The sequence below is a fragment of the Ambystoma mexicanum genome, chromosome 3p (genome assembly GCF_040938575.1).
Source record: "Ambystoma mexicanum isolate Mex_15411 chromosome 3p, UKY_AmexF1_1, whole genome shotgun sequence".
In the NCBI taxonomy this organism is placed as follows: Eukaryota; Metazoa; Chordata; class Amphibia; order Caudata; family Ambystomatidae; genus Ambystoma; species Ambystoma mexicanum.
This window is the reverse complement of record NC_090925.1, coordinates 948,395,180-948,416,914: the sequence shown is the minus strand read 5'-3', so window position 1 is coordinate 948,416,914 and position 21,735 is coordinate 948,395,180. Positions and strand designations below refer to the sequence as shown.

At 49.8% G+C, this 21,735-nt stretch overlaps 1 protein-coding gene across 1 annotated transcript in view; it reads right to left on the bottom strand.

Annotated features, from left to right (window-relative positions):
• The window catches only part of TRPC4AP (transient receptor potential cation channel subfamily C member 4 associated protein), a 1,405,828-nt gene that overhangs the window by 483,932 nt on the left and 900,161 nt on the right, over nucleotides 1-21,735 (bottom strand). Inside the window, exon 14 of the mRNA XM_069652258.1 lies at nucleotides 16,799-16,889. Within this exon, the coding sequence (XP_069508359.1) occupies nucleotides 16,799-16,889 (91 nt within the window). The remainder of the gene's footprint in view (nucleotides 1-16,798; nucleotides 16,890-21,735) is intronic.

The following is a 21,735-nucleotide window of genomic DNA, read 5'->3' as shown; positions in this document are numbered from 1 at the left end:
GTTTGTGTGCAAGATGTGCAGAGAAGGATAGCACGTCGTCCAATGTGCAAGTCACAGGATCAATTTTCTTTGATTCTGCCCAGTGGCAGAACCTGGTCCACTTGCTTTTGTACTGGTTCCTGGTGGCGTCACTCCTAGCCCCCCTGTATAATGGCCAGGTTGGCCTGTGACTGGTGCAGATGCTTCAGGAAGGCCTGTTCAGGAACCAGGCTGCAAGGACTAACTTCTGTGGGGAGGGGTGGAGGACTGTGTCCCCATGCTGAGAGAGTAGGTGTGCTGGGCCCAGCATGAGGCATAGAGGGGCCTGGTCCGACAGGCTGAGCAGTTCCGAGAACCAGGGTCTTGCTGGCCACCATGGGACCATCAGGATGATATGGAGGACCCTCAACTCCCTGATCCAGCAGAGGACACTGTGCACCAGGGCAGTGGGGAGGGTCGGGGGGAAGCATAAGCGGTTATGTTGTTCTATGGGATCTGCATTGCGTCGCCCAGCAAACCCCTCCCCTGCCCCTGCCAGGAGGCAAACTGTAGGCACCTCCTGTTGGTACTGGTGGCGAAGAGGTCCACCTGCGGATGACCCCCACCTGTTATAGATCCCCTGAAGGACCTGCTCATGCAACTGCCATTCGTAGTTGTCCGCACCCAGCCTGCTCAGCCTGTCCGCCTTAAGGTTGGACTCCCCCGGGGTGGACTGCCGACAGGTGCATTTTGTTCACCAGAGCCCACTCCCAAATGTCGACCACCAGTCTGCAGAGAGGAGGGCCACCCTGCTTGTTGATGTAATACATGCAGGTGGAGCTGTCTGTATGAATGAGAATCGCCCTGCCGATGATGATAATTAGAAAGGCTTTGAGAGCAAGCCAGATAGCCATCATCTCGGGCCAGTTGATGTGCGCCACCTGCTCTTGCCGGGACCATACTCCATGGACGCTGTGGATGCCCAGGGTAGCTCCCCACCCCTCTAGGGACGAGTCTGTGGTAATGGTGAACTGAGGTGTTAGTTGCCGGAAGGGCCTGCCTATCCGCATGTTGTTGTCCGTACCCCACCAGATGAGATCCTGGTTAAGATGTTGTGGTATGCTTACCTGCTCCTCCTGCAAACCCTTCTCCTGGTTCCAGGAGGCTGAGAAATGCAGCTGCAGTCGCCTCATTTTGAGGCTCGTATGTGGCACTGCAAGAAGACATGCAGCCATAACTCCCAACCGGTGTTAGTACCACCACGCCAAGGTCACTGCTCTGCTGAGACAATGCCTAGTGGCTCTCTTGATGGCTGTGATCTTGTCCTCTGAGGGGGAAGATCCTCTTGGAGCTTGTGTCCCAAATAAGGCCCAGGAAGGTCAGGCTCTGCGTGGGCACCAACTGACTTTTTGAGATTGATAGAAAATCCCACGTCGTATAATGTATCCATGAGGGTGAATGCCATATGTTGGACCGCCTCCGGAGATCTCGCTCCGACTAGCCAGTCGTCTAGATATGGGTAGATCTGATGGCCTTGCGCCCAGAGTAGGGTTGCCACTGCGTTCATTAGCCTTGTAAAGACCCAGGGGCGAATTGAGTCCAAAGGGTAGAACCCTGTATTGAAAGTGAAAACCCATGATACTGAACCTCAAGGATCAATTGGGTTCCCAAATCAGGAGGTGTAGGTAGGCATCCTTCAGATCTAGGGAGCACACCCAGTCTCCTGCACACAATGGGCCTCATTCCGAGATTGGAGGTGGTCATGGCGCTATTTGCGCCATGACTGCCTCCAATAACAGTACTGGCATTGGTCCTGTTCAATGGGGATTTATCGGTCTAGTCCGACCTTTGCAGGACCGGTAGGTCCCCATTGATAAAACCATTCCCCATTCCCATTCCCATTCCCATTTGAGGCCCCATAGGGCTCAATGGGAAGGGGGCAGTAGCTAATAACGGTACCACAATTTGCAGTACCATTATTGGCTCAGATTTCCCTTAGCGGGGTCCCGTCCATAACGCCTGGTTAAACCAGGCGTTAAAGGAGGGACCCCGCTAAGGGAACTCTTAGTAGGGCGGTAAGGGATTACTGGCACCGGTCTCCTTACCGGTGCCCATAATCCCTTACCGCCCCACTCGAATGAGGCCCAATGTCTCAGATAAGAAGGCTGGGGTAAACATCTTGAACTTTTGGAGAAGAGGGGAAAGGTTCAAGGTGGAAATGTCTAACAACTCTCAGGCTAGCCTGGTTCTTCTTGTGTATGAGGAAAATTTGTGAATAGAAGCCCACGCTGCGAGGTTGGGACTTCCTCCACTGCCTGGCTCACTACTAGCGAGCATATTTCCGCCAACAGAGTTGCTGTACCAATCTGCGGGAGGGGAGGGAGGAATGGGGAGCCGGAAGCCCATGGATACTACCGAGAGGATCCATGGGTCCATGAACCTTGCCCACCAGCGGTGTGTGTGAAGGGCAAGCCTGCGCCCCACCAGAGACTTGTGGATCCAGATTGGCCTGTCACAATTTCTTCCCCTCTGAGGTTGGGGCTGAGGAGGGGGACTGGAAAAACCCCTTGTTGGCCGCCTTGTGCTGCTTGCACATGTGCTGGCTAGGGGATCTGTCCGGTTGCCTGGACCGTCTCTCCTGAAAGCCTCTGAAGGACAGACTCTTGTCCGAGTGCTGGTGCGTGTGGCTGTAGGTCTTAGGAGTGGACTTGGTGAGGATGGATAATGATTGTACTGTCTGTGAGAGCTACTCTTTTTCTTATTGAGTTCCTCATCCTTTGTCGAATGGAACAGGTACCCCCCTCAAAAGACAGGTCTATTATGCGTTCCTGCACATCTGGATTGGATTTCGTCACCCTTAGCCACGCTATCCTTCTCATGTCCGTGGCAATACAAATGGCCCGACCTGAAGTGTCAATGTGGGCATCTGAAGACTCCATTATGTCTTGTGCTACGATTTTGGCCTCCACCTGCTCAGCCTTGAAGCGAGCCTGGCTGTCGGTAGGGAGCTCAGGGAGGAAAGCAGCAATCTCCCGCCATAACTTCTATTTGACAGTAGCCAACAAGGCATTCATGTTGGCCTAGTGCAGATGAAGTGGCGTTGCAATACATTTTCTTCACAAACGCCTCTTTTCCTCCTTGCCCAGGAGTGCCAAAGTCGCAGAAGATGATTGTGGCTTGGAGTACAGTGATGCTGCCGCTATCACTGAGGAATGTGGTTGGGGGTGCATCAACAATAAGAGGGGGTTCCCCTTCCGTTTGCCTGTATTCATCATCTAAATGCCTATTGATAGGCTGGAGTGTGAGCCACCCTTTCTTGGCTAGCGCTACTAGGTCCTTCTGAAGTGGGATTCCCATTCTAGCAGTAGGGCGTGGCATGAGAACTTCAGCCAGTACCTCTGCCTCCAGTTCCACCTGTGGCTGCGGGATTCCTAGGTACTCAGCCAGGGCCGGCAGTCTCTCGTGAAAAGCTTTGGCTGTTGATGGAGTGTCCAGGACCTCCTCCTCGTCTGTGTCCACTGTTGTGCCCTGCGGGGGAGTCAGAGGAGTGCTTGGAGCAGGCAGCTGCGGCGTGCTGATTACCAGTGCCGCAGGCTGCTGCGGTGGCAGAGCCATGGCTGCCGTGACTGGTAAGGCATGGGAGCCGGAGGGCTAAGCTGAACCTAGGGGCAGTGTGGCCGTGGGTACTGGCGGCTGAGCAGGACCCTGAGGATGGTACATAAGTGCGAGGAACTTCTCGAAGAACCTGTCTTCACAGGCCAGAGGAGTGCCTGATGGTATAGGCATAGGGGTTGGGCCCTGAGACTGCTGTGTCCTGGGTGTGCCATGTCTTGCCGCATTGGGCGAAATATACCTGCCCTGCGAAGTGGATGGATAGGATGTGGACCAAGTGACAGGGGTTGACCAATCCCACCTGGAAGCTCTTTCCCCTGCCTGATCTCCGAAGGGGAAAAGGCGTCGGGTGAGCTGCCATTTTGTGTGGCCCAGCGGCCATTTTGTTTTGCTCCCTGCCACATGCCAGCGTCGTGGAACCTGCTGACCTGGGATCAGCTTCCACCAGTACGCTGAGCAGTGGTGGTGGTGGTGGTGGTGGTTGAGGCCTATCCTGCACCCCAGTTCAGGTCCTGGTAGGCAGTGTGCCCTCGGCTCTGTTGCCGGTAGTGCTCCATGCAGGTGCCCCCTCAGACATGGGTCTGGTGTTAGCACGTAGCCCCTCAGGTTGGGACCCGGTAACCGACCCTTGCGGTCCCTCGGCAGTAGCACCGGTAGGATCTTGGACCCCTCGGCTGGTAGCTTTAGCAGCCTTAGTGATGCTGCTGGTCTTAGACCCGATAGGTACCTCACCGCTTGAGCGCTTCCTTGAGATGGAGGCACCCTTGCGGGGTGAGGAGAAGGACAGGGCAACTACCTTGGGCCTTGTCTTCTGCTTCACAAACGCTTTGAGGCCCTCTGGAGGCGATCTTTCAGAGAGCTCCTTGCCTCCTGGCTAGTCGGTTTTTAAGCACGTGCAGAGTCAAGGCGTTCCACGTGGTACAGCTGCCCCAGCCGTGGTCTGGGCCAAGGCACCGTAGGCAGAGGGCGTGTGGGTCGGACGTTGGGAAGGGACCCTTGCAGGCTGAACACCTGCTGAAGCCTGCCGTTGACATGCGCCGGGGAGGAGCATGGCACCAGAGGACAAAGCAGTACCTAATTGAAAATAAAAAATAAAACAAGAATACTTTTCTGAGGAAGAGCGCATGGAATTACTAGGCCGGAGGCCCAACCCAGGAGCACTGGTGAAAACGGTCCATTCCTGTTGACGCAGAAGAAAAGACAGAAGAGTGGCAGCGTTGGGCCGAGTGAGGGGATTGGATGCTCCCAGGGCCGTGCCCCTGCGCGCATCTAAATTTAAAGGGGAAGATGATTTTGCTGTTGAAAAAGGTTCTGTCTCCTGTCCCTAGCGAGGGACGCCCATAGAGTATGGAGGAAAGGGGATGGAACGTAGGAATAAATCTAGTCATCAATGGACGACAAGTCCCTGGGTTGAACTACGGGAGGAGCGTCCAAGATAATGTGTGGGCCAGGGTCATGGGCTGGGTAGTGTGCCAAGTGCCCTGGTTGTCAGCGGGGACCCAGTCTGGGTCTCGAGGGGCCTAATCCGGATCAGGGACATAGTAAATAAAGGTCATTGTCATGCCATCCTCAGGAGGTTCGAGTGGGTGTTGTTCAGAAGGGGATGCAAACTGGGCAGCTGTAGAAAGGAGCTTTGGGGACTTTGGAGGTATAGTACAAGTAACCACAGGCATATGCCTCTTAAGAATATCAAACTGGTCTGAAAAGTTACTAGATATCTTCTCCATACAGGCCTCCCATTTTTCCATCGCCCACTCACCAGAGGTAGAGGACACGACGAGGGGGGTGGGAGGGCATGGTGCAGAGGGTGCAGCAGCTGTAACAGGATCCTGCTGCAAGCTTGAGATGGAGGGGGGGGGCTGGAGAATACGCCTCAAGTAAAAGAGAATGGGCCTTAGAAAGCTTCTTGTGCTGCACAGAGGGCCGAAGATTTATGGGAAGCGCCCGTTAAAGACCAAGTATTAATGCCTTGCACTGGCCATGATGGCGGGTGCGCAGCAGGACTTGAACCGCGAAGTTCAGTAGGCCCCGAACTTTGACGAGCCTGCAGGCGTCGATAGATTCTTCTACAAATCTGTTGAGTGAAGCTTAAGGGTTGCATGTTTATGTGTAGTTGTATGGCCTGCTTCCTTGTTGGCGGGGCGTAGACTCCCCACTGCACTGCCGGTGGCATGCATATTGAGGCCGGACACGCTGGAATCTGTAGATTACAATGTTAAGTCTACGGATTCTGAATCGGAGCCTCGGCTGCCGACAGACCCCCTCGTCCAAGGTGACAACGTCGGTGGGGCAGTGACTCTTGGCCTGCAGCAAATAGGCTTCCCATTGCTTGGTGCGCGCCTGTATTTTGGGCCAAAAAACTTAGCAGGCCTTGCAACGCTGCTTGTGCACAGATTGCTCGCTCCATAACAGAGAAAACGCAGTCAGAAGGAAAAAGGAGAGGGTAAATAAGAGGCATTCTCAAGAGAAAGTCAATAAAATGGGACCCCACTCTCCCTCTGAAGCCCTGCCAGAGGGCCAAGGCCAAGAAGAAATCAGTTGCGAGTCACCGGGGATGTACTGTCGGCGAGGCAGGATCAGTCGTCTAGACGATGTCGACTAGTCGTCGAGACAGCCTTCAAGGAAACTTAGCGAGAACTACTAAGCAAAGATAAAGCAATATACACTCTATAACAAGCTACACATTGAGCAACCGACTAGATAGGCAGAAAGAAACAACCTGGTGGAACCTTGACACTTGATGAATTTTGGGTACACTACACGTTCCATTAGCCATAGTGTTACAGCCACGCTCATGTCGACGTCCCTTTTGGATCTTCGAAAGAAAGATTCAATACTCTGCGATTACCACTAGATGTTGCACTATATGGACAGCATGGGATTCTAAGCAGATTCACAAGCATCAGAAATGACAGATATAAATGCTCTTTGGCCATTCTTATCTTCCCAAAATGTGCTTTAAAATGCAAAAACAGCCAAACCGTCATTGGCTTTATTGGTGCCACTTCACATTATCTTTGGAGTTCCTTCTAATCATACACATACACTGTGTTAAGCAATCAATGTTCTATTCAAATACACAATATGTATTTTTTAAACTGTTGCAAAAATGAGGGTTTTCCCATTCAGAAAAAAATTAAGGTTAAAAATGATGCAACATTTTACAATATTAAACCCATGCCTATGCTTAAATCAAGCACAGAGTTACCCACATGTGGCACTAAAATGAGGCTCAGAAGCAAGCACTAATTTCCCCCTCCAGGCCCCACATTTCAAAGGTCTTTGGCCACCCAAAAGGTGCAAGCACGACATAGATCATAGAGAAGTTAAAATGGCGAAGAGTAAATCTGAATGCGCAAGTGCATCAAGAAACCTTTGAAAGGATATCCAAAGCCATAGAAGGGCGAGAACAAAAACTGTGGGCATAAGGGACACACTGTTTCATAGCTGTAAAAGTGTCCCATAAAGCGATCCATTCAGCCATCTTTACAGAAGCCGCCCAGTGCTAATGGCATCCCTGCTGGGTTTATCAAGTGTCTTTGATGACTACTAGGAGGACCAACTGCAAAGTATGTCACCCAAAGCATAACTCTGATGTTTATAAGTAATCTTTTTTTTTTTTTTTACTTCTTTTTATTCATTCAACGTGGCAGCAAAAACATAGGCGAACAGTGCCAGGCAAGTACAATATGAATACAGATATACACAATATAGTCATACAGGGGTCACATCACAGGTAAAAACAACCATTGGGCATTTATATAACATAAGCAGAGCATCAGAGAGCTATGATAGGGGCGAGGACCCGGGCCGGTGGGGAGAGGTAGCTGGGGGAGACGTGTCCGGAGTCGCACTCAGGCCTGACATATAAGATCGGAATCTGAGCCAGATATTCCTAGGCCTAGAATGAGTGGGCTGTAGGTGAGACCAGGCTTCCTCGGAGTCTGAGACCCACGTGACCGCTCTTAACCATTGGGCATGTGTGGGAGGCGAGGGGCGAAGCCAGCAAGTTAGGATGGATCGTACCGGAAGGAGCATGCAGAGGCCAGCTAGTTTTTTGGAATTCCGGGGGAGGCCCGGGAGGTCGTGGAAGAGGCATACCACCGGGGAGGGGCTGATGAGGTGATCGAGCATAGCAGACACCGTCGAACAGACCGCCTCCCAAAACTGTGAAAGGTGGGACAGGACCAGATCATGTGAATGTAATCGGCAGCATCCTGACCGCATCTAGGGCAGCAAGAAGGGTGATCATTGGACATGCGGTGCAATCTGACCGGGGTGTAGTGGAACCTATGTAGAACTTTAAACTGAATCAGTTTTAAGCGGGTGTATGCGTTCACACATGTGTGCCCAGCGCTCATCAGACACCTCAACACCCAGGTCCGCCTCCCACACCCGCTTCAGTTTGGTGAATTCTGGAATAGATCTGGACTGCAGCATAGTGTATAGTCTCGATATTTTACCTCTAGTGGGTGAGGGGGAGGCGAGTTCCTCGATGAGAGTCGTCCGGTGGTAATGCCGGAAACATCTGGTAGTTACGTTTAAGGATCCTGCGAAGGGATGAATATTGGAGCCATACACACTGGCCTCTCCTCAAGGACAATGGGAGGTCGGGCCATTCAACAAATATACCCTGATCAAACACATCACGCAGCAACTCATATCCCGCCTCAGCCCAAAGTCGAACCATGGCCGGTGGCACCCGTGGGACCCCCGGAAGGAAGTTCCAGAGAGGGAGGTTACCATGGAAGATGTAAGCAGTACCGGTCAGTTTCCATGTTTTTGCCAATGCCAGGGATGTGCAGGCGACCGGGCTCTGTGAGTCCAGCGCCATAGGGGCGGGTTGTATCACCAGGGAGCGAATGTCACGGTCGCAGACCGCAGGTTTCTCGAGCCTAACGTCTGGGGGAGGATCCGTTGCATTAAACCAGTGGGATGTATATTGAATTTGGGATACCAACCAGTATTAAAGGAAATCAGGGGCACCAAAGCCCCCGTAAGCCATAGGGGTAGACAAGGTATCCAGTTTAAGGCGGACTGCACCCGAGTGCCAAAGAAAGGAATTGACTGTGCGGGTCAGTTCACGGAAGAACCCCCCCGCCCACAAGGGGATATTGGTGAACCTGTAGAGTAACTGGGGCAACACAACCATTTTCAGTAGACCTATCATGCCTGCGAGGGAAGTCGGGAGTTTGTCCCAGACTAGAACTTTAGATGACAAATGTGTAAAATACTTTTGGTAGTTCTCGTTAAAGGTCAGCGCTTGATGGCGCGTTACCTCAATCCCCAGGTAAGTAATAGTAGACTGAGCCCTTGTGAACCCCTGGGTGTCAGGAGGGGGGAAGAGTGCACTCCGTAAGAGGGAAGAGTGTAGATTTCAAGCAATTCACCTTAAGGCCCGAAATTCAGCCAAAATGTATGACGTCTTCCGGTATTGGGGGTAAGTTGATGGAGGGGGAGCGTATAAACAACACTGCGTCATCAGCATATAGGGACACTATGTCCGCCTGGCCCGCAGTGCGGAGACCTCTATGTGCATGGAATTGGCGAAGCATGTCGGTGAAGGGCTCTATTGCTATAGCAAAGATCAGGGGAGAAAAGGGGCATCCCTGTCTTGTCCCCCTGGCGATCTCAAAGAGAGGGGAGCACCGGTCGTCGGTGCGGACCCTAGCCGCAGGATCAGAGTAGAGCAACCTAACCCAGGAGAGAAATTAAGGACCAAATTTACAGCTCTCGAGGACCCGCCACAAATACCTCCATGAAACCGAATCAAACGCTTTTTGCATGTCAAGCGTGGCCGCTACCGCATGTGTCTCGGGATTTATTCTGTTAATTATATTAAAGAGACGCCTTAGGTTCAGAGAAGTAGAGCGACCAGGGATGAAGCCCCCCTGATCTGGGTGGATGATAGATGGCAAAAGGGGAGCCAACCGGAGTGCCAGTGCCTTGGCGTATATTTTGATATCGCAATTTATAAGTGAGAGCGGGCGGTATGAGCTGCATTGCGAGGGGGATTTACCAGATTTAAGTAATACTGTAATTGTGGCTTCGCGGAGTGAAGGGGTGAATACACCGGCCTCCACCGATTCCTCCCAGAGAGCCATCAGGTGAGGGAGCAATAGTAGTTTATAACGCTTATGAAAATTCAACTGGGATACCATCCGAGCCAGGGGACCTCCCCGATAAGGAGTCCACCGCATTAGAGAGCTCCTCCAGTGTAAGTGGGGAATCAAGGGAACCCGCGGACTCCGGAGAGAGAGTCGACAAAGGAAGGGTATCAAGAAAGGAATCAATCTCCGTCGCTGGCACCTCATCAGAGTTGGAATATAGGGTTTTGTAGAATGTAAAAAATTCCGTATTGATGTCCTGTGAGTTGACAGCCAGGGAGCCGTCATGTCTCTCAATCCCAAGTACATGCGGGGACCCCGTCTCGTGACGGATAAGTCTCGCCAGAAAACGGCCCGGGCGCTCACCATCCCGTATCTCCTCGCCATGCCAGGATTATCTAAAAAATTTTGTTTGCGCTCCGCAAGTGATCGGAACGTATCCAGCTCCACCCCGATATCCGCCAGGGTACCCGGAGTGGAGTGAAGTGAGCATTTAGCCTCAAGGATCGATAATTTAGATTCGCTCTCGGCAAGGTCTCTACGGATCGACTTAAGGACACCATTCTCCTTCGACAGTGCTATGCCTCTGATATAAACCTTGAAGGACTCCCATAGAGTGGCTTGCGTTGTTACCGAGCCTGTATTTGTCTCAAAGAACTCCTCAATAGATACCTCGAGCTCGGAACAAAACTCCGGGTCCAGAAGGAAGAGAGGCTTCAACCTCCAACGTAGAGTACGGCCGGGATCCGGCCCCCAATCTATGGCGATGGTCATAGGAGAGTGGTCAGACAGGGTTCTGGGGAGGATCATTAGCTGTATGACATTCTTAACCAATTCGTTGGAGATCACCCATCTATCAATACGGGAGTAGGAATCGTGGACTGAAGAGTAGAAAGAATAGACGTGGGAATCCGGGTAGAAGAACCTCCATGCATCAAACATGGCGAGACGGGGTAGGGATGATAGTGCAGCATAGGCTGCTCTGGACAGTTGACGGGGCCTGGACCCAGATCTGTCGAGGGCTATATCAAAAATTGTGTTGAAATCACCCCCCAGAGGATGGGGACAAGGGGGAAGCCATCGAGAAGGGACGTGACCTGTACATAGAAATCAGGGTCATCTATATTAGGACCATAAATGTTTAGCAGGACTATCTCCTTATTTTGAAGTGTAGCATGAAGCAGTACATATCTGCCTTGAGGGTCTATTTGTGAGGAGATAAGAGTGAACTTGAGACTCTTATGAATGAGAGTCATGACCCCACGGCTTTGTTAAGAGAAATCGGTGGAGAATCTGTAGGGGCCCCATGATTTGGCAAATCTCATACACTGTTCCGTGCGGGCATGTGTCTCCTGTAAAAAAAGAACCTTGGACCCATGACGTTCAGCCTGCAGCTGGAGCTGCCTCATCTTTTTGTAATTACCCAACCCCCGTACATTCCAGCTCATGAAAGTTAGGTCACTCCCAGACATTGATGTAGGGGCGATTGTATCAGAGAAAAGGTCAATAACCAATGGGCCAGTTAGTACCGCCTCGCGGCCCGTCCCTGCTGCCAACGCCAAGCTTTTTTGTAACATAACCCCAAACATGTCCCACCCCCACCCACATCCCTCCCCCAAACAGAGGGATGGCAATCCCAAAACCCCTCAACCAAAACCAAACCAAAGGCATCAGCGCCTGGGGGCTTGTAGGCCGGATTGGCCACGTCTCTCCGGCGGCGGCTGGTCCAAGTGAAACAAAAGGTGCCGACAGTGGGAGTTTGAACTTAACTTGGACAGAGATCCTGCACATGATGACGTGGCACATATTCGTAAAAGCGAAACAATCTAAGCAAGTCACAGAATAGAAACCCAGTGTGTACAGGGAGATGGCCGGGCCTGGGCCTTCCCCGACGGGGCTGAAGGATAGCAGTAGAGCCAAGAACAGAGGGGGGGGGGGGGAATCAGCCTGGGAAATGTTCGTCCAGGAACTTAGAGGCCTCTTCTGGAAGTGTAAAGAAGAACACCCGGTTGGCATGTTCTATGCGAAGTTTGGCGGGGTAGAGCATGGCGTATTTAATTGAGTGGTCACGCAGCCTGCGCTTTACCAGTAGGAAAGTCTTGCGTTCACGCTGGACGGCAATCGAGAAGTCTGGGTAAAGATGGTTCCTTGCGCCATCCAGTAAGAGCTCACCCTTGAGTCTCGCGGCCCTGAGGAGGGCATCACGGTCACGGAAATTCAGCACACGGGCTATGATGGGCCGAGGAGGAGCGCCAGGCCTGGGTTTAGCCGTCAGGGCTCGGTGTGCACGCTCTATGGTGAATTGCGGGGAGAGTTTGGGTGAATCGAGGAGTGTCAGTAAAGTGTGTTCGACGAAGTCTTCCATTGATTCATGGACCTCATTCTCGGGAACACCGATAATGCAGAGATTATTACGCCTTGATCGGGATTCCAAGTCCTCGTTCTTCTTTTCCACATCAAGGACTCGGTTGGATAGAGCGACTACCTCAGAGCGCAGGGTACCCAATGCATCCTCAGCGGAGCCCACCCTTATCTCGACCTCCGCCACCCGGCTATCTGTCCTCTCAATGTGGGCCTTGATAGAGGATATAGTGCCGTTCATGTCATCTAGTTTTGAGTGGAGTGCGGTGAAGCCCTCCCGGATAAAGTCCATCATGTTTTGAGACTCCGGGGCTGTGGCGGATGATGACACAGTGGGAGCCTGCTCGGTGGTTTCCTCTGGCGACCTCACCGGTGTCTTCGTAAACATATTGATGGAGCTCTGTTTCCTTGCGGCCCCCTTGGTCATCCTGGCGATGTTGGAGTACCAATGGAGTAAAGGGGGAAACCCAGCAGCTCAAGAAAGGAAAGTGGGGGGAACTCAGACCCTGCGTCACGCAGGGCAGAATGCAAAGCATGACGTAGAGCAGGTGATTTTCCAGGGGGGGCCAGCGACTGTGGACCCGAATATGTGAGGCTTGTGGCCGCCGGTGCAGCCCGTGGAGGTTCAGCCTGCCCAGGGTGGCGTGAAAGGCGCAGTCCGAGGACCTTGGGTGTAGATGAAGTAGAGGCTAAAAGTGTCAGCTATGAGAACAGTGATCCAGATGTGGTTATCCCGGTGAGTCTGTAGGAGGGGTGGGGAAGAGCACCACCCGGCCCTGTATACTGCCGATGAAATGGGCAGGCCGTGGCTCAGAACCAGCAATGTAGGACGTACCAGGCCCCGGGGGTCCCCAGGCCAGGAGGCCCCTCAAAGTAGAGATGTGGGTGGCTGGCGTCAGTCCCACGAATGCAGGCCAATCAACGGAGCAGGGGGACACCTGGGTGAAGTGAATCCAGGGCAGAGTCGGCTGTCTCGGGTGGGGGAACCAGCATCCAAAGCATGCCCTGCATGATCCAGAGACGGGCACTGCCAGCGCTCAGGCCGCGGGGCGACCCAGGCGGGGAGTGAAGCAGCAGCCCCCTTCCACGCACCGCGTACCTTATTGGGCCCAGGGCCCTGCGGTGTGCGTCGGCGGGGGAGCACGGCACCAGGTGTACAGGGGAGCGCCGCAGCTCGACCCCTTCTCCGGAGTCTCCTTGAGGGGGGGCGGGGGGAGGGCCACCAACAGTCGGCCCCCCGGTGAACACGACCACGGTCCAGGACGGGCAGCACTGAGGACGCCCTCCGAGGCGGCATAGGATCGCGCCGCGGCCGCAGCCGTATGTGCCACCCCCCCTCGGCGGCAGGGAGCGGTCAAAGGAAGAATCCAGGATCAGGGCTCCGGGGCAGGCCTCTTCAAGCGGCGAGCCTCAACAGAGGTGGGTGGGGATCCTCGCCGGAGTGAATGGCGGCGCTGGCGTGCATAGAGGCCCGGCACGTCCCACAGCCGGGGCTAGACGTTGGCGCGAAGCCGCTTCGCTGGTGGGGGAGGGGCACGGGGATATCGGGATGTCAGGGCCCCCGACACCGTTTCGCATCGGGATTCGGGTCAGATGAAGCCCGGAACATCAGTGATCGCGTCGTGCCCTTTAAAGTCGAGTGGAGATGCGAGGAGGTGCCAAAAAAAGGATTCTGCAACCTGCCTGCCGCGGAGAGTGGCTTTCAAGCGGCCATCTTGTTCGGCGCTCACCAGCACCCCCCCCGTTTATAAGTAATCTTTACATTATATTTTAAACACAAGATAAGACTTTAACTGTGAAACAGTACAAACAGCAGCAGGACATCTACATCTATACCCACAAATATGTACTGTACAGCCCAACCAACTCTACAGAGTTGGCAAACATTTTAAATTGCCTTAAACCCAAGTTGGCAAGACCCATAGCCTAAACCACAACCACAAAAGGTAATATTGTGCTGGAACGCTCAATTTTACTCTTGGGACGTTGGGTATTTTGAACAATTGTACAAACAGCAATGATGTAAACATTATGAAGCACTTCATTTGTTATAAAAAATAAAAAGGGGAAGCATTGTGCAGCTACGAGGAACGCTGTTGCTTCACACATGAATGTTCAGGGTTGCCCTCATCTATTACTCCACCATGAGAATGTACAGCCAAAGATTCGAAGAGCCTTCTCCAACTGTCTTTACTCTAAGGTGTTTATGCCCAGGCAGAATGTACAAACTTCACTTGTGATTTTGCCATATTTTAATGGCCTTCAAGCCCAAGGGATTGGAGGTACATCGGCTGCAGCAGGTAACTTGCCTGATTTCCATTTTGCCCCCTGCTAACACCCGAGTTGTAACCACGATAAGGGGGTTAAGCTGTTCTTAAACAGTTTTAGAAGACGTGCCTGTACCCCGTTGCATATATTTCATATGTAAACTTTACCATTTGACAAGACCGGATGTAGAAATTAAGTTATGTGGCATTAATATTTCAGACCAATCTAGGTACTTCTCAGAGTGACAACAGGCAATTTGTGAGAGAAACCAGATATCGGCAATGAAATCAAAATTCCTCGTTCCAACCTTCTCTCACTTGTGTCCAGTTAGCAGACAGCTTATGTTTTTATCGCTTTCTCTACAAGGTTGTTTTCGGACCTAACCGAAAGTAGACAATTAGCTCCAGCAATTACCTCTAGTGCACTCAACTGTAGAACACACTGCTTGAGAAGTAGAGATCTGAAAATACTCTTGCAACTAACATAACATAGAAGATGACAGGCTCGAATAAATAGAGTAGGTAAACACTTCCGAATCCATGCAACCTTAAAAGCGTCCTTATAATGTTATGGAGCCAAAATGGGGGACAGAATTGGGGGTGAAAGGGCGTAGTTTGGACAACACGGATAGAGTTGAAGGGGAGGAATCTGGTGAAGGTGCAGAGTCTGGCAGAGGTGGAGTAAAGTTGGGGGCAGGGGTTGCAGCACTTATTTGGGCCTAGGGCAGCAGAAAGTCTAAATATGTCACTAGTCTTGGTCATAGCGATGCTTTGGCAAATGGCTGCAGGAGTCGTCCTTTCATCCAGAAATTGTATTGGAGTTGTCACCAGGTCCACCAATAGTAAGGATCTGAACTATTCAAACTGACAGGGGCTGGACAATCATGGACAACCACTGGCCAGACAATCTGCATAGCAACAGAAACTCTGTGGGTCAGATGTAGACTGAGACCATACATTCTTAGCCACCACATCTGGCCACACAGACGGCCACTTTGCCCAGGAAAGCCGGAGATTTACCCAGCAAATGGCTTTCCATTTATTGCAATTCCAAACCACAGAGGGCAAGAAGAAGGCCAAAGTACGCAGGCAAAAATATTGTGGCATACTCACTTTGGAGTATATGTTACTCTTTATGACATTATGTGGTAAAATCCAAAATTGCACAAATAAGTTAAAACTACAGTAGAAATATATCCTCTGCCACAAGCCCATCATGTACACATCGCAATTGTAAACAAAATTACAAAAAAAAAAGGTTATAAGGATACAAAATATCCTAACCGCACTTCACTTTAAGGTGATGCATGCACCTTTAAAGACACAGGAAATCCACTAAGGGGGCCAGGGTCTTCCAGTACGGAGTCTTCAGGACTGATCAGTTTCCAAGAGTGAGCAAACAAGGCAAGCAAAGTGGATGGCTTTACTTTCCTCCAAAATGTCAGATCTGCAAGCAAACAGCAAAAAGAAGGGGTGTCCCCTATACATCTATGGGAGGAAAGCAGCAAAAAGATGATCTTTCCTAACAAGTTACATAGATTCAATCTTGGTGAGAAGATTCATCTTGTATCCTTCTCCTAAAGTCTGGAAAGGGTTGTAGGTGGAGTGCCTTTGGATGCTTCCATCTCACGTAAGGACTTCAGCAAGGTAGACTATGACTTGAAATATTGAAGATTACCTCCAAGTAATTAGGCCATTTATTGAATGCAGTCAGCAGCATGAATAAAAGGAGGGTGGGGGTTTGAAAAATTATTTTAAAAACTACTCCACTTCAAGTAAAGAGAGACTGCAAACAAAACACCCCACATAATAAGGCAAAAGCAACAGGAGAAACCTATCCCAGCTTTTAACCAATATAAAGAAAAATGAGTGGCAACGGTTAGTAATGCCCAGGTGTAGGTAAGAGGACGGCTTCCACTGGGTATTATTTTACAATGCAAAGTGACAGCATTCTTTTGGAAAGGCTTTTTGGTCAAGGTATCCACAACCGTAGTGAAAAAGCAAGCGCAGGACAACAGCAAAACCAAATGTTCTAGCAGCCACAACCAAGGCCAGTGATTCATTCATAGATTTAGAGTGGCCCAAACCAAAGTATTAGATCCCTAGAGGTTTATCCTACCCAGCATATACCACTAGTGACACCAGGCAGAGCTGCACCCTTCACCCACCTTTCTTTGAAACAAATGCAAAGCCACAAACTGGCAAAACATCACCTCCTGTGCTTCCACTCTCTCCAGGACAAGCAGACTTAGCCTTAGACTCGAGGGTTACCAGTCAACATAATAAAACTCTCGGTATGCCTGTTCCATTTTGAAGAAAATGTGTGTTTTCTTGGTATAGGTTCACCTTTTCTGTAATCTACTACCAACAGTTTAGATGGCCACTAAAGCCAAACAGCACTTTCAAAGATAATAGGACAATGGGGGGAAAACAAAACACGGGAACTTATAAAGATCAAACATGAAAACACATTCATAGTACAGCTACTCCTACCTCTAAAAGTCCTCTTCTGAGAAGGAACATCTGGTCGGCATAAGATGTTGCACCTCGTAGAAAACTTTCAACTGCCCGAGCTTGCCAAAACCTGAGAAGAGGGTGTGGGGGAGAGAAATAAAGTGAAGAGCACCTTAACAAAACTGGTGATTGAAACGCCATACCCACAATGTCGAAAAGTGTGGGTTCAATGCGATACATAACAGTGTTGCTTCATCCCAGGCAGGCTTTTAGAGACAATTCTAAATGATGTCAACCTGTATTTTATTAAAAGCATCTTATATATAGTTACAAATGAATACCATTTTAAATGGTATATAGGACATAGTAAGCAAGAACTAAAATACTTATTTTACCAGGGCATTGTGGTTGTAATTCAGTCTAAAATGTATCAAAGAGATACTACATTTTCAGAAAAATAACTACAGTAACGGATGGCCTAAACAGTGTTTATCACAACTTTGAAGGACTTCTTTTTCCACAATACGCAACTCAATGCAAGATACATACCTTATGGTGCATTAGATCCAAGTGCAGTTAAATGGTGACAGTAAAATGATAACTGGTAACAGAAGTTTAAGACTGTCTCAAAAAATATACAGGGCCTAGACTGCTCCCTTTTGAGTGGGACCCCAACTGACATACACATATTCTTTCCCCTGCAACAATTAATGATATGGCAAGAAGAAATACAGAACAATGCCAAGGGTTAACATTTGTGGAAAACCATACATTCATCACTTTTCAGTTTTCCATTAAACTAAATTCACCATAATGGATTGTCCATTTAATAAAAATAAGTGATGCTTTATGATAGAACAGAAACAGTAAATAGAAAATGACCCTATTAACAGCTGTACTCTTACTTTTGTATAGGTGTTGGTTATCCCTTCAATTGACAGTAACTCTGGCACTAACTGCACACATCGAAAACATTACTACCATCCACTCCTTCAAATCTGCACTGAAGCACGCCCTTCTCAACCTAGAAGGAACACTCTTTACTGCCCAGTTCATAACGTTGCCTTGATGACTAACCTGTACCTAGCTCCACTCAATTCAGAAACTTTTAATACCAGGCCACTCTGAAGTTTGTCTGTTGAATGTCTTGTCCCATCCGCGGTATATGTATTCTGCATTCCCTTAACAACTGATTAGGAATCCATCGTCAATCCCTCTTATATAAAGGAACCTGTCAAGGGATTGCCAGATAAACTGTTCTATTGTACACTGTTTCTAGTTGAAACACCTGGTTTCCTAAATACATTAATACAAATAAACTAATACAATATATTATTACAAAGTGCCTTGGCATTAAAACCGTAGCATTTAAGCTACCAGAAAAGCCTGGGATTGGGAGAGACTGCATAAACCAGCAACCAGCTTTTACCCCAAGAGTGTTCTATTCCTACCTTCAATTAGAAGCATATTATCGACTGGATGAAGTGTAAGTTATTGCATGTCGGACATAGATATGAAAATGACAGCTACTTTTGTTAGTGACAGTCCTACATACCTTAGCCCCTTCCATGATATCGTTGGGAAAATATCAAAGTATACGAATTTGGAGAAGAAAAGAAGAGCGCATGTGAGGGAGAGCTTACAAATGAAAAATAAAAAAACATCAATGAAAGAAAGGATTCTGGCTACCCCCTCATATGTCAAAGAGCAAAGACATGATCCGCTCTCAGGGCTATCCCGCCTTTACTTAGCCTAGAAATCTTGCCCTACACTTGTTGAGTTTACCTTCAATTTGCCAGACATTTAACTGTCATACATACTTCTTCATGCCTTTACTTCATCTGCACCGTCACATTGTGAAGGGGTGAAATGCATGTGGTTAAGGTTAGCTAAATGTTAGGGTTCGGGTCAAGGGGGTAGAATATGAAATAAAAAAGGGGGGCTGCAGGGGGTCTCCTACAGTAATGACAAACTGAATACAGTAAAGACATACATCTACTCTCAGGACATTAAGATTATGTAGATTTCTGACCCTCCATCCTAGGCCCTAGAGTTTTTAGAGAGAATGTAGGAGACTCATTTATGGTTTCAGAGGAAAGTGAAAACCATAAAAAAAAAAAAAAAAAAAAAGCAAATAGGAGGTACATCCTACCCAGACTCAGCATTGATCTTCATCCATGTCCCCAGGAAAAGTGTCCATTGTTTCATCTGCCTTGAGAGCACAGCTCTGTGATCGTTGTGATCTGTACTCCAAGTACATATGACAAGGCAGCAAGTAGCTGTTAACCCTTGCCCAAAGCTAGAGTTCTAGGTTTTCCGACTGGACAATCAGCCAGTATGTTTCTGCCATCGGTGGGGGAATCGGGTGTGGGGGGGCTGGATTCAAGTTCACACTTCACTGCCTTTTTGACAACGTCCTGGAATTAAGTCTCAGACAGAGCAAACCAATTCCTGGGGAAACTTGTCTTGATTGAGGTCAGACTTGCAGGAATGGGGTTCAGGTCTGCTTAAAATTACATGGATGTCAGTAAAATTAAACAGCTCCTATAAGCAGTCGCATGTGGAAAGATCAATTCTGAGACTGGGAAGATGAGAGGAAACCAGAAATTGAAACCTGGTTCTCCGACTTGAAATTAGATGGCACACATTGAGGCGAAAACCACTGTGGTGGAGGACCAACTTGAAGAGGATAAGGTCATTAGAGAAACCTTGTGGATTGATATGGTGCCTTAACTGCTGGGAGGGTAGGTCATCCCATGGCATCTAACTTTTTGCCCTCGATGTTCCGGTGGGGTGGAAGACGCTGAGGCCACCCCCCCCCCCCCCAGAGGACTTCTTCCTGGCCGCCGCAGACACCACAGAGTCCGGAGAAGGCTGTGCCTGAATGCACTTGGGCGCGTAGTCCGGCACCCTGTATTTCTTCTCGAGGCGATCCCTCTTTGCCGGGCCGTGGTAGGGTTCTTCATGAGAGACAAACCCTTGTCCCAAATGACATCCAGGAGTGGGACCGAGAGGATGGTCTTCCTCTTTGCCTCCCTGCGCTGATATAGGAAGCCCTCCTCCTCCTCCGGAGCAAGCTGAAAAGATTCTGACGCTCTAGAGATCAAGTGGAACGTGCCAATCTCGTCCGACGGTGAAGATCTGGGCGGCAGAGACGGGAGGTCCCCTAATCTGCCATCGTCGTCCGTGCCCGTCGTCACCGTGTCCAGGTCTGTCTCATCCCTCAGAAGGTAAGGAAGGCAGAAGGAGGAGGTGGAGGGTGTATTCACTTCTTGGCTGGGGGTTCCGCATCATGCGGAGTCTGCGAACATCAACCGCTGCACTGAATCGTCCCGCCTACTCTGAAATTAGACCGCTGAACTCACCTTTTTGTGCTATACTCTGAACAATTTCCATGGTGCCCATTATGAACACCCTGCACATGTATACAAACTCTGAACTCTCCTATGGTGCCCATCTCTGACTCTCTTTAGCCATGTGCTTAATACTTAACTAACCTATGGCTCGTTTTACTGATTATCGTGTCCACCACTGACCTGCGCCATATTGTTTATCATTGGTTCTGCCTCTTATGCGTAACACTGAACTAGCCTACTGTGCGTTCTACTGATAATTGTGCACTGTGCCACACTATTTATCATTGAATTTGCCTGTTATGCGCAACACTGAACTAGCCTACTGTGCGTTCTATTGATTATTATGCCCTGACCTGTGCATTAGTGATTACCGTTGAACTTGACTCTCATGCTTAACTCTGAATCAACTCACGTTGCCCAACCCAGGTTGCTTACACAGAAGTAGCCTATGTTGTGCTTCTCTGCTCGGCATGCTTACTCGGACTCTTGCCTAACCTATAGCGCTCAGCACCATCTCTGCCTACCCCTCTGACAATCTCTGACCACCTATTTATCACTTAACTCCCTTTCATGTGTAATAGTGAACTAGCCTATTGTGCGCATAATTGATCATTGTGCTTACTGCTGACTTCCAGCTTGACCAACTATCCCAACTATGTTCACCAGGCATACCCTTCTACCATCTTACTGATCGTTCTACCTCTTATCATCGAACAGATCATAATCTCAACAATGCAGGTGAGGCATATACCCTGCCCTCTACACGACAGGAACTATAGACTCCGAGCCAGACTGCCTAAGGAACAAGTTACTTACCTGTAACTACTGTTCTCCAGCATGGGTCTGGCATGGATTCACATGCTCATGAATATTCCCCGTCGTCAGGCTGGGAATCCTCGGTAAAGAAAAAAATCATTATCAGTTTTGTTTCTGATCTGTCTTTCTTAGTAGTAACCAATCACTGATCTCTGGGTCGTACTGCCCCCAGCCAATGACTGCCCTCTCCCTAAGCCCCTCCCCTGGCAGCCATCCTCAGATTTGGTAGCACGTAAAGTGGCAATATGACCAAGTGAAGAGCCGCAGAGGGGAAGGAGGGAGGGTTTGCATGTGAATCCATGCCAGACCCATGCTGGAGAACAACAGTTACAGGTAAGTAACTTGTTCCTTCTCCAGAATGGGGTCTGGCATGGATTCACATGCTCATGAATATAAGAATACATAGCAGTATACACAAGCACAACCACGGGAGATGGCAACAGGCTCAACATTAAGCAATACAACAACTCAACATTAAGCATCTTTTACCTCCTCACCAGGCTCACCTTAAGCAAACAGGTTACGCAGCACTGCTTGGCCGACCCTGGACTCCTCCCTGGAGTCCAGATCGACGCAGTAGAATCTTGTGAAGGTGTGCGTCGACCTCCACGTAGCAGCCCTGCAGATGTCCTGCAGGGGCACACCAGACAGGAACGCCTTGGTAGCAGCGATTGCTCTGGTCGAATGGGCTCTCGGACGGCCGGGCAGCAGTCGGTTTGCCAACCGGTGACAGTGCATGATGCAGCCGGAGAGCCATCTGGAAATGGAAGCCTTCGAGAGAGCCTTCCCTTGATTCACAGGTCC